Source organism: Neoarius graeffei, chromosome 20, assembly GCF_027579695.1.
Source record: "Neoarius graeffei isolate fNeoGra1 chromosome 20, fNeoGra1.pri, whole genome shotgun sequence".
In the NCBI taxonomy this organism is placed as follows: domain Eukaryota; kingdom Metazoa; phylum Chordata; class Actinopteri; order Siluriformes; family Ariidae; genus Neoarius; species Neoarius graeffei.
In genome coordinates, this window is record NC_083588.1 from 49802517 (window position 1) to 49815991 (window position 13475).

General features: G+C 42.3%; 1 protein-coding gene across 3 annotated transcripts in view; it reads left to right on the forward strand.

Moving 5' to 3' along the window:
• The first annotated feature begins 12610 nt into the window (after nucleotides 1–12610).
• Nucleotides 12611–13475, forward strand: part of crhr1 (corticotropin releasing hormone receptor 1) — a 389999-nt gene continuing 389134 nt past the window's right edge. For all 3 annotated transcript variants that reach the window (XR_009650889.1, XM_060901899.1, XM_060901900.1), the window contains exon 1: nucleotides 12611–13030. Coding sequence is in view for 2 of the 3 variants with exons in the window: in XM_060901899.1 (XP_060757882.1) it covers nucleotides 12923–13030 (108 nt within the window). In the remaining variant the exon portion in view is untranslated. The remainder of the gene's footprint in view (nucleotides 13031–13475) is intronic.

The following is a 13475-nucleotide window of genomic DNA, read 5'->3' on the forward strand; positions in this document are numbered from 1 at the left end:
CGTAGTCAGCTGGGATAGGCTCCAGCTTGCCTGCGACCCTGTAGAACAGGATAAAGTGGCTAGAGATAATGAGATGAGAATACTACTACTAATAATACAACCCTGATTCCAAAAAAGTTGGGACAAAGTACAAATTGTAAATAAAAACGGAATGCAATAATTTACAAATCTCAAAAACTGATATTGTATTCACAATAGAACATAGACAACATATCAAATGTCAAAAGTGAGACATTTTGAAATTTCATGCCAAATATTGGCTCATTTGAAATTTCATGACAGCAACACATCTCAAAAAAGTTGGGACAGGGGCAATAAGAGGCTGGAAAAGTTAAAGGTACAAAAAAGGAACAGCTGGAGGACCAAATTGCAACTCATTAGGTCAATTGACAATAGGTCATTAACATGACTGGGTATAAAAAGAGCATCTTGGAGTGGCAGTGGCTCTCAGAAGTAAAGATGGGAAGAGGATCACCAATCCCCCTAATTCTGCACCGACAAATAGTGGAGCAATATCAGAAAGGAGTTCGACAATGTAAAATTGCAAAGAGTTTGAACATATCATCATCTACAGTGCATAATATCATCAAAAGATTCAGAGAATCTGGAAGAATCTCTGTGCGTAAGAGTTAAGGCCGGAAAACCATACTGGGTGCCTGTGATCTTCGGGCCCTTAGACGGCACTGCATCACATACAGGCATGCTTTTGTATTGGAAATCACAAAATGGGCTCAGGAATATTTCCAGAGAACATTATCTGTGAACACAATTCACTGTGCCATCCGCCGTTGCCAGCTAAAACTCTATAGTTCAAAGAAGAAGCCATATCTAAACACGATCCAGAAGTGCAGACGTCTTCTCTGGGCCAAGGCTCATTTAAAATGGACTGTGGCAAAGTGGAAAACTGTTCTGTGGTCAGACGAATCAAAATGTGAAGTTCTTTATGGAAATCAGGGATGCTGTGTCATTCGGACTAAAGAGGAGAAGGACGACCCAAGTTGTTATCAGCGCTCAGTTCAGAAGCCTGCATCTCTGATGGTATGGGGTTGCATTAGTGCGTGTGGCATGGGCAGCTTACACATCTGGAAAGACACCATCAATGCTGAAAGGTATATCCAGGTTCTAGAGCAACATATGCTCCCATCCAGACGACGTCTCTTTCAGGGAAGACCTTGCATTTTCCAGCATGACAATGCCAAACCGCATACTGCATCAATTACTGCATCATGGCTGCGTAGAAGAAGGGTCCGGGTACTGAACTGGCCAGCCTGCAGTCCAGATCTTTCACCCATAGAAAACATTTGGCACATCGTAAAACGGAAGATACGACAAAAAAGACCTAAGACAGTTGAGCAACTAGAATCCTACATTAGACAAGAATGGGTTAACATTCCTATCCCTAAACTTGAGCAACTTGTCTCCTCAGTCCCCAGACGTTTACAGACTGTTGTAAAGAGAAAAGGGGATGTCTCACAGTGGTAAACATGGCCTTGTCCCAACTTTTTTGAGATGTGTTGTTGTCATGAAATTTAAAATCACCTAATTTTTCTCTTTAAATGATACATTTTCTCAGTTTAAAGATTTGATATGTCATCTGTGTTCTATTCTGAATAAAATATGGAATTTTGAAACTTCCACATCATTGCATTCCATTTTTATTTACAATTTGTACTTTGTCCCAACTTTTTTGGAATCGGGGTTGTAATAATAATAATTCCCATGGCAGCAGGCAGCAAAATCTGTGCACTTGAATGCATTGTTGCGGACAATTGTTTGCTTTTGTGCTTCCTGCTCAATGGAGGTTGAGTCATGCATGAAGAACAAGTAAAGCGAAGCCACCTAGGCATATTATGGTTGTCATACCACCGGAAGATGCCATCACAACCTTCTAAGAGGTGAAGAGTGTGTGAGGTGTGCTATGGCGAGTTCTCAAATAATGAGTGCTGCTGTGACAGGTTTGCTGCGAGGTTCTTATTACTGAAATATATAGAAATAGAGTCTCTTACATTATGACGTGACTCTTACCGGTATATATAAGTCTAGCAGCTACCCATTCTTCTTCTTTATCTATTTAATAATGGTGTGACAAGACACGGCTTCCTAACAATCCTGTATGGATACCACCTAATGTTCTGGGAGGATAAAAATGATACCATTAAGCTAAAACCATGTTGGGACATTCATACCGGTTATTAAGTGAGGGTTGAAAAGATGGTATGAGTGGGGTGAAGCATCTGGCACAGGTTTTGGAGTATGGATTAAGATTTCATTACAAAGACAATACAAAAGACGTCTGCAAACAAAACAAACATTGAAGAGTACAAGGAACATGCAAGAGTACTGGTATAGCAGATCTTACACTGAAAGGGGGAAAAAAACAAGAAAAAAGCATAACAACAAAAACGAGACCATTAATGACAACATAGCTCACTCCGGCCCCATGAGAAATCAAATCTGGGTAGAAGTTATATGCACCCTAGGCACCTTCATGCAAGAAAGAATCTAAATTGGTGAAGAATTGAGGGAGAAGAAGCGATTTGTGTGGAAACTGCTCGTTAGGGTTTAACTACTTCATTATTAACTGCAATTATGCAAATGTGGGTTGAAGTTATATGCACCCCAGGCAGACCTACATTCCTGCCAAAAAGAATAAAAATCTGTGAAAAACTAAGAGAGAAGAAGCGATTTTCATGAAATGTGGACGACACCAGATGGATAACAGACAGACGTTGGACAACACATGATGGCATAAGCTCATCACCTGTCAGCCAGATGAGCTAACAGTCAACATTCAAAAACTTTGTCATATTGCTCAATTAAATTCTTAGTTCATTGTTTCACAGTTTTGTTTTGTTGTTTTTTTGTGTATGTATTTCCCTCCAATCCTGTGCATGTACTATATGTGCATATACACAATGAGATTTCAAGCTTCAAGATTCTGAAGCTTGTGGCCAGAAAAGACACTTTGCCCACAAAGTGTCTGAAATGACACTAGGTAAAATTACCCAAAAAAATTCTCGGGTGGGGTCTCGACATCCAGTAGTACCAACATGATGAAATGTAGATATGGGCGCATTTTAATCTGTTCTCACGTCAAAGGGGATTGGCGTAAAGAAAAACAGATTGAGCTAACACACAAAAAAGAAGGCAGACAAGCTGTCAACAGTAAGTACAATAATAATGTAACCAAACACTTCAGGTAGTATAAGGTTGTTGTTTTTGATGGTGGTGGTGGTGCAGTAGTTAACACTTTCACCTCACAGCAAGAAGGTTCTGGGTTCAAAACTCTCAGCCAACTGTGGCCTTTCCTTTTGGAGCTGGCATGATCTCCCCATTGCTATGTGGATTTCTTTTAAGTGCCCAAATATCCTCTGAATTTGGATTAGGTCAACTGGCTACTCTAAACTGCCCATAGTTGTGAATGGTTGTTTGTTCTGTGTTCACCATGTGATAGATGAGTGACCTGACCAGGGTGTATCCCACCTCTTGAACAAAGTCAGCTGGGATTGGCTCCAGCTTCCACCATGACCCTGACAGATAATGGATGGATGTTGTTGTTGCAACATATTACATATTTTAGAAGGGATTCAATAAGAGATACAAAACTACTTTGGACTATGCTATGACTGAGCTTCATGAATAATTAACAGTTATTCCACAAAATCAAGTCGTACATGAGCTGATAGCTGATGAGGCACGTAGCACCGACTTGGCTATAAGCAATGTACAACGAGACTGAGTGGAATAACTGTTTTATTCTATCCACATTCACTGGATTTTAAGAAACACAGCATTTTTATTTTTATTTTTTGCAAATTCGATAAATAAAAACTTTATACAAAACATCTGACAACATCATTTCCGCTTAGAATGTAAAAAAACGGTGAAATGACAGTAGCAATTTGTGAAAAATGTGATAATAATAATTCTTGAAAAATGAAAAAAGTTACGTTCTTACCATCAAATACTTTTATTCCATAGTTTGTTGCTTTTTTTATTTTTTGGGAGGTTGTGTTTTTGAGTAGAATTTTTATTTCATCCTCGGTTGGTTCAACAACATGCTCTGCCATTTTGTTTTTCTCTACTCACAGTGTATGAGCTGATAGTCTAGTAGTAGAGTAGCCAATCAGAGCGTGCGATTGCTCATATCCAGTGAATATGGATAGAATAATGTGTTTTTTTGTCAGAATGCAGTATTTCATGCACTTGGGGAGTCCTTCTAATAAACAGCGAAATGTTAATTTACACTTCCTGGTCATGTAATAAAGATGCCAAGACTGATTTGCCATGAAGGATACAACCGAGCATTATCAGGAGATATGAAGAAATATAAAAAATGAAATATGAAAAATAATTTTACTTAATGCTATACCAATTACAGTGCAAAGAGGTGCACTGTACAGACTACTGACACCACATACTGATGACACGGGATTTTTTCTCTCCAAATTTTACTAATCAAGGTAGCTTTTACATAACACGAACAATCATTATAGCTTGTATAAAGTATTTCTGTAATATCCACTGAAAGGCAGGGAAAAACCCAAAATTGTGTCTGCAATACCAGTCTCCTATGTTATGCAGAACCTTGTATAAACTTAGATATTTCTTATGTAGAACATATATGGGTGAGAATAAACACATTTCGAACATTTAACCAGATTTAAACAAGGGAGTACCATCAAAAGTCAAAGTCCCTCTCACACTAGAATCTGGTTTTCCCAGGCAGTCTCCTGTCCCAGTACTAACCAACTCTTTAAGGCGTATGGGTGCAGCACCGATTTCTATTTCGATAGCCCTCTGCCTTTTGCCTATACAGCTAGGGTTGCAGTGGGGGGCTAGTCCTCTGGTAACTGCGAGAGTTTGACTTCCCCACTCACATCTGTATTGCAGCATGCCTTGCCAGATGGTAGTAGGTACCATTTTTATGATGGTCTTTGGTATGACCCAACCGTGAGTAGAACTCGCGATCTCCCAGTCAAGAGGCGGACACGCTATCCACTAGGCCAACTCACGGTCAAGGGAGTATCATGGTGCATCTTAACTGCCAAACCAGATGACAGTGGGTTACACCCATTGTAAGATCTCTGACCTTGCACTGAGTTAAAGGAAGAATTACTGACAATGGCCAGTTGAAGGATCATTTTTAAAAACACTGAATTCATTCAGCACTTCCTTCACATTCCCTTACATCAGGAATACATTTAAATCTCTATGTCCAAGAATGACAGAAAATATATCACACGGATTTAGAATGTTGTCATACTAAAGTGGGGGCAGGTGGCTTTTCAATCAGTACTAACCTCTAATGCATGAAAGAAAAAAGCCTCTGTTGAAAGAAAAAAAAAGCCTCTGTTGACACACAGATGGAGAGAATATGCTGGAAAATGAAAATCTTGCAAGTATTTTTCATGGTGGTGTGGGTTTTGTTTTTCTTAATTTTCCTCTTTAACTATAAAAAATATGACAGAACGTAGGAACAGAGCCAACGTTAATACCTAACAGGAACATTGTAGCACTGCTGCAGCTGAGATGGAGCTTCTTAAGTAGTGTCAAAAATTGATTACTGACTTTTTTGTTTAGTCCCTGAGTGTTATCATGATATCTAATGAGACCATTTATATACAAATGATAGTGATCAGGCAAATAAAGTCTTTTGAGGTAAATGATGATTCAGGGATGCATTTAGAGAATCACAGGGCTATTATGTATTGCATAATTTCAAGATTTCTGAGATTTTCATGCACAGCTCTCTGTAGAATTTACACAAAATGATGCAAAAAAACCAAACAAACAAAAAAAAAAACCCACATCCAGTAAATGGCAGTTCTACACTGTCAAAAATAGGAGTACAGTAGGAGTCCATTTCTGTCCCCCAAGGTACAATCTACTCTAATGTAGCCCACAGGGCTCATTATTAGACCTCAAGGTAACTAATTCTACAACCCCGATTCCAAAAAAGTTGGGACAAAGTACAAACTGTAAATAAAAACGGAATGCAATGATGTGGAAGTTTCAAAATTCCATATTTTATTCAGAATAGAACATAGATGACATATCAAATGTTTAAACTGAGAAAATGTATCATTTAAAGAGAAAAATTAGGTGATTTTAAATTTCATGACAACAACACATCTCAAAAAAGTTGGGACAAGGCCATGTTTACCACTGTGAGACATCCCCTTTTCTCTTTACAACAGTCTGTAAACGTCTGGGGACTGAGGAGACAAGTTGCTCAAGTTTAGGGATAGGAATGTTAACCCATTCTTGTCTAATGTAGGATTCTAGTTGCTCAACTGTCTTAGGTCTTTTTTGTCGTATCTTCCGTTTTATGATGCGCCAAATGTTGTTTTCTATGGGTGAAAGATCTGGACTGCAGGCTGGCCAGTTCAGTACCCGGACCCTTCTTCTACACAGCCATGATGCTGTAATTGATGCAGTATGTGGTTTGGCATTGTCATGTTGGAAAATGCAAGGTCTTCCCTGAAAGAGACGTCGTCTGGATGGGAGCATATGTTGCTCTAGAACCTGGATATACCTTTCAGCATCAATGGTGTCTTTCCAGATGTGTAAGCTGTCCATGCCACACGCACTAATGCAACCCCATACCATCAGAGATGCAGGCTTCTGAACTGAGCGCTGATAACAACTTGGGTCGTCCTTCTCCTCTTTAGTCCGAATGACACGGCGTCCCTGATTTCCATAAAGAACTTCAAATTTTGATTCGTCTGACCACAGAACAGTTTTCCACTTTGCCACAGTCCATTTTATATGAGCCTTGGCCCAGAGAAGACGTCTGTGCTTCTGGATCATGTTTAGATACGGCTTCTTCTTTGAACTATAGAGGTTTAGCTGGCAACGGCGGATGGCACGGTGAATTGTGTTCACAGATAAGGTTCTCTGGAAATATTCCTGAGCCCATTTTGTGATTTCCAATACAGAAGCATGCCCATATGTGATGCAGTGCTGTCTAAGGGCCCGAAGATCACGGGCACCCAGTATGGTTTTCCGGCCTTGACCCTTACGCACAGAGATTCTTCCAGATTCTCTGAATCTTTTGATGATATTATGCACTGTAGATGATGATATGTTCAAACTCTTTGCAATTTTGCACTGTCGAACTCCTTTCTGATATTGCTCCACTATTTGTCGGTGCAGAATTAGGGGGATTGGTGATCCTCTTCCCATCTTTACTTCTGAGAGCCGCTGCCACTCCAAGATGCTCTTTTTATACCCAGTCATGTTAATGACCTATTGTCAATTGACCTAATGAGTTGCAATTTGGTCCTCCAGCTGTTCCTTTTTTGTACCTTTAACTTTTCCAGCCTCTTATTGCCCCTGTCCCAACTTTTTTGAGATGTGTTGCTGTCATGAAATTTCAAATGAGCCAATATTTGGCATGAAATTTCAAAATGTCTCACTTTTGACATTTGATATGTTATCTATGTTCTATTGTGAATACAATATCAGTTTTTGAGATTTGTAAATTATTGCATTCCATTTTTATTTACAATATGTACTTTGTCCCAACTTTTTTGTAATTGGGGTGGTACCTTTATAGGGCCAAAAAGGTACATATATGTCCCAAAGCAGGATATAAAGGGTACAAATCAGTACCTTAGAAAGTACTACCCCAGTGACAAGCCATTGTACCCCTAAAGGTACAATAAAGTACTTTATTTTCTAAGAGTATATGGGGCATTTGGCATCAAACTTTGCTCCAATTAATATGACGTGGATCAATAAGGTTCACATGGACCCCGACCTGGCAACAGTGCTAGAGAAGATGATGATGAGAGGAATTCTTTGACTAATATTAAAAATGAACAACTGATTTACTGCACATTGTTATATCTTTACTATGATGCAATTCTTCAGCATGGAAATGTGGACCTCAAAAGTACACTTTTGTTCCTGGTTGCCTCACTGTGTGTGTGTGTGTGTGTGTGTGTGTGTGTGTGTGTGTGTGTGTGTGTGTGTGTGTTTTATACTTCTCGGAGGTGCTGAGGTAATGCATGCAGTCTGGCTCGCACATCCCAGTGAGCATGCGCTCCAACAACGGCACGAGGCGAATGCAAAAAGAGCACGCGCAAAACTGCACGCAGTTTTAATTGTCTGAAGCTGTGTCACAGCAACGGAGCCTGTTATTAGACTCATTCCAGGCTACATCTCAAATCGGTTATTGCTCAGACCTTGCTTGCTTTCCCAGTCCCAGCTGCATGTGATCTAATGGTGCATGAGTTTGAAACTATGTGCACCATGCTCACAACACTCACTATGCTCAGGTTCAAGAATTGCATTCCTGAACTGATCAGTCAAAAAAAATGGGATGTGATGCGTGAAAAGTGTTGAAATGTCTTAGTTTCAATAGTCTGGTGTTTTAGTTGTGGTTTGAGATGTCTTTGGGTGTCTGCGCACAGTTCCGCTTTATTTTGTAGCCTGTAACTAGGCTGGTGGCATGGTGGTATAGTGGTTAGCACTGTCGTCTCACAGCAAAAAGGTTCTGGGTTCAAGCCCAGCGGTTGGCAGGGGCCTTTCTGTGTGGAGTTTGCATGTTCTCCCCATGTCTGTGTGGGTTTCCTCTGGGTGCTCCAGTTTCCCCCACAGTCCAAAGACATGCAGGAGGTTAGGTTAATTGGTGGCTCTAAATTGTCAATAGGTGTGAATAGTTGAGAAGAGAAAACCTCTGTAATAATCCAGTAGAAGGCAACAGGAAGCTACTACTGTAATGTTCCCTCGAGACGTTGATGGCTGAAGCCATCAGAGCGGCCACGTCACTGTCGTGATATGCCAAAATGGATGGATGGATGGATGGATGGATGGATGGATAAATAGGCTGTGAATTGTGCAGGTTTTATATGGTGCATACCTAATTAAGTAGAGAACATGGGTGCAGTTGCAGAATATTAGATTTTTGCAAAGTGAATAGGTCACATACCGTAATAGCTTGAAGTATAATCTTTCTTTTCTTCTTTAGTGTTCTGTCTGATGGCAGGTCTGGCTCTGATGTCCATCAGAGTTTCTAGGGAACATTACAGGAGTGGTTTCCTGTTGCCTTCTACTTGGTCCTTGACTTGCAAGTGGCGTCAAAGCAAAATAGAAACCCGGATGTCGGCCATGTTGGTGGTCATAGTCACGCATGTGCAACTCTCTTTGTTTTTCCACTGCTTTAAGCGTTCTTTTAGCTATGATATATCTTTGTGCTGTTTCTGGTTGTGGTCACAACAGTACTCCTGACCATGGCACGTTCCGATTTTTTAGCATTCCATCCGTGATTCGAAAAGAGGGCGAGGAAATTCTGAGGCTTAGTACGGAGAGGAGACAAGCACGGCTGAACAACATCGGCAGGGCTGATCTAACAGAAGCTAAAACCAAAACAGCTCGTGTTTGCAGTAATCATTTTATCTCAGGTGAGACTCAAAAGCTTTCTTGATAATATCATGGAAGGATTTTATTTTGTCTTGCTAGAATTTTGCTATAAAATGAGTGTTCTCTTGTCGTGGTTCACTCGGTCGTTGTTATAATTTGCCAGTATCCCCATTGAAAACGCAATCACTAACCAAACTACAAACATGGACTCCCAGAGCTACACATCCCAGAACACACAGCGCCCTCTGTCACGGGCCTATTGAACTCAGCTGACAATCATCACACACATCATTGGTCTCCCCATATAACTACACCAGTTCCACACCTTCATTGCGAAGTATTGTTGTGACCAGTACTACCGAGCCTTTTCATTGTCGGCCTGTGATCGTGTTATTCTGACCCCTGCTAATATTTCTCTCTCGTCTTTTGCCTTGCCTTCTTTGTGTTGTTTGCATGATCGATTGACCCTCGCCTGGTTACCGACTACATCTCTCGTCACAAGATTTGGCTTTGTTTGCAGTCTGCTTCTCAGTCTCTTTCTGCACATACATCCGTAAGTGCCTGCAATCTGACATAATTTTAACACGTGGATTACCATTTCGCTTCTAGGAGTGCTAGCAAAATTATACAATAGAAACAATCCACTCAGAAAATGGGTTATGTTTCGACTTGATTTCTTCGGCAGCCAAACTAGATAGAACGCGATATCTGGGTATCTGACGGTCAGTAGAAGCGTCTTATCTTCAGAAAAGTCTGACTTTTTTAAATAATATGGGTCAAAACCCAGGCAGCACGGTGGTGTAGTGGTTAGCACTGTCACCTCACAGAAAGAAGGTCCTGGGTTCAAGCCCAGCAGCTGACGAGGGCCTTTCTGTGTGGAGTTTGCATGTTGTCCGCGTGGTTTTGCTCCGGTTTCCCCCGAAGACATTCAGGTTAGGCTAATTGGTGGCTCTAAATTGACCGCGAGTGTGAATGGTTGCCTGTGTCAGCCCTGCGATGACCTGGTGACTTGTCCAGGGTGCCTTTTGCCCATAGTCAGCTGGGATAGGCTCCAGCTTGCCTGCGACCCTGTAGGACAGAATAAGCGGCTACAGATAATGGATGGAAGGGTCAAAACCCACACATATCTATCTTCTCTTTGTATCAAATCTTCGCTCGATCATTCAAATCGTGGTAATACTGAGAAAATTCAGCATTGTTTACAGACACGCTTTCAGTAGCTGCCATCCTAGTTGCTTTGTACCGTATATCCACCGGACGCTCATGATGTAGGGCAGCATTTCTCAACCTTTTTTCAGTCACGGCACCCTTCAGAAGTATGCAAATTCTCAAGGCACCCCCATATAAAATATATGCAGTCACGCTGACCATACGCTGACCCCGGCAGTGACGTTGTGACATGGGAAAGGGGGCCGTGAGACAAATTTTGATGATGCATGAGCAGAGGTGATTCTAGAGTCTGTTGTGGCCCCAAGCAAAAATTTCCAGGGGGCCCTTCTGACCAGTGTTCATCACCAATATGTTATAAATAATCTGACACCAACGAAAAATGTATGAAACCAAAGTTTTTTTAAATTCCAAATGTGAAAATACAATGGTAAAGAACAATAAAAAAATAAATAAATAAGCCCTTGGGCCCTGACTTTTGGGGGGCCCCTGGGCCAGGGGGCCCCAAGCAGTTGCCTGCCTTGCCTGTTCACAAGCTGCACATCTGTGCATGAGCTGGCGATGATCTGCATTAGTCTCATCTCATTATCTCTAGCCACTTTATCCTGTTCTACAGGGTCGCAGGCAAGCTGAAGCCTATCCCAGCTGATTACGGGCGAAAGGCAGGGTACACCCTGGACAAGTCGCCAGGTCATCACAGGGCTGACACATAGACACAGACAACCATTCACACTCACACCTACAGTCAATTTAGAGTCACCAGTTAACCTAACCTGCATGTCTTTGGACTGTGGGGGAAACCGGAGCACCCGGAGGAAACCCACGCGGACAACATGCAAACTCCGCACAGAAAGGCCCTCGCCGGCCACGGGGCTTGAACCTGGACCTTCTTGATGTGAGGCAACAGCGCTAACCACTACACCACCGTGCCGCGTAGTGTAACTATCATTTTTTTTTATTTTAATTCATTTTATTCATTTCATCTCATCTCATCTCATTATCTCTAGCCGCTTTATCCTGTTCTACAGGGTCGCAGGCAAGCTGGAGCCTATCCCAGCTGACTACGGGTGAAAGGCGGGGTACACCCTGGACAAGTCGCCAGGTCATCACAGGGCTGACCCATAGACACAGACAACCATTCACACTCACATTCACACCTATGCTCAATTTAGAGTCACCAGTTAACCTAACCTGCATGTCTCTGGACTGTGGGGGAAACCGGAGCACCCGGAGGAAACCCACGCGGACACGGGGAGAACATGCAAACTCCACACAGAAAGGCCCTCGCCGGCCACGGGGCTCGAACCCGGACCTTCTTGCTGTGAGGCGACAGCGCTAACCACTACACCACCGTGCCGCCTTATTCATTTTAATGTTAGAATATATAATTTTTTGACAGCACCCCTAATGAAGCCAGGTTGAGAAAGGCTGATGTAGGGTGTTTTGATCACGTGGTTGCAAGTCATCTATTATTATGGTACTGTCAACCATTCACACCTATGGACAATAAGTAGCCAGTTAACCTAAGTGCATGTCTTTGGACTGTCGGGGAAACCTGAGCACCCAGAGACACGGGTCAACCACTGGACTCGAACCCAGAACCTTCTTGCTGTGAAGCGACAGTGCTAACCATTACACTAGTTTCATTCCTTGTAAAGTCAGAACGAACTCGTCCTGCGTTGTGGAACGCGATGCATTGCGTAAGTGCGACGTGAGACGGGAACGCGAACAGCGTCGCGCGCAATGTCACGGAGAGCAGCAAGGTGCGTGAGCGTTCCAACTGCACGGCGCGGTCACTGGAGCGCGTGAGTCGCGCAGCATGGTGAAGGGATGGAACGGAAGGCGCATTTAATCCGAACCGGCTGAGGTTTTCACAGATTGCTTATTCTTCTCCAAAACTACTCCCTCCATCTCCTCCTCCTGTCTTTATTTTAAGCATTTATTATCCCCCCCCCACGGGATCCATTTCACTCGCAAGCGCAAGGCATCCACGCAGTGCTTCGTCACTCTTCCTTCTGGTAGCTGCGTTCTAATGAAACCCGAGTAGTTCAGGAGAGACTGGAGCAGCAGAAAGGAGCTTTTTTATTTTAAGAAGAAGAAGAAGAAAAGAAGAGAACGTGGGTGAGAGGAAGCTGGTGCATGGGAAGGAAAAGTTCATTCTGTTGCTGCAGGATTTAAAAAAAATAAAATAAAAACCAAAACTAATCAACACATTATTTCTTCATGGGGCATCGAACTGTGCAGGACAGACCTGAGTGCCCGAGCACACATCCTCTCTGCATGGACAGTCACTAAGGACTTGGAGACATTCATTGCGCGCGAGATCAGGGATTCCCTTACAACCTTAGGGACGACCAGTGAAGTGAAGAAAGACCAGGACGCACGCATGCTTTCTTTGATCAGACAGCTCCTCCAGGTTCCTCTCTGCGTTCCTGCAGGCGTGAGACATCGAGGAGACATTTCAACGACCATGCATTTCCTCCTGCGTCCTCAGGTGAGTCTGGGATTTCATCTCTTCATCTGTGCCACAAATAATGCGAGCGAAAAAGAAAAAGAAAACTACTTTTCTGTGCTGGTTTGGAGTAAGTCTTGTCAGAATGAAGCAAATTTCAGTGTCAGTTCTGGAGTTATTATTATTATTATTATTATTATAGGTACTATGCATACAGAAATGAGTGCAAAATAACGAGTCCATATTTGCAAGACCCTGGAGGTTCCTTAACCTCACAAGTCCTCCAAGACGACACCTTAGACCTCCTCATCCTCAAAATGCATAATTACCAGAAATCAAAATGCTTTGCTGACCCGCTCCTTCTTGGATATCTTCTATACGTTATTGCTAATGCAACTGACCTCCAGAAAAACAGTCCAATAAACATCTCTCCATGGAGCACTTGAACCCGTCTCCAGAGATCCTTCTGCAGGGTGTTCAGTAAATA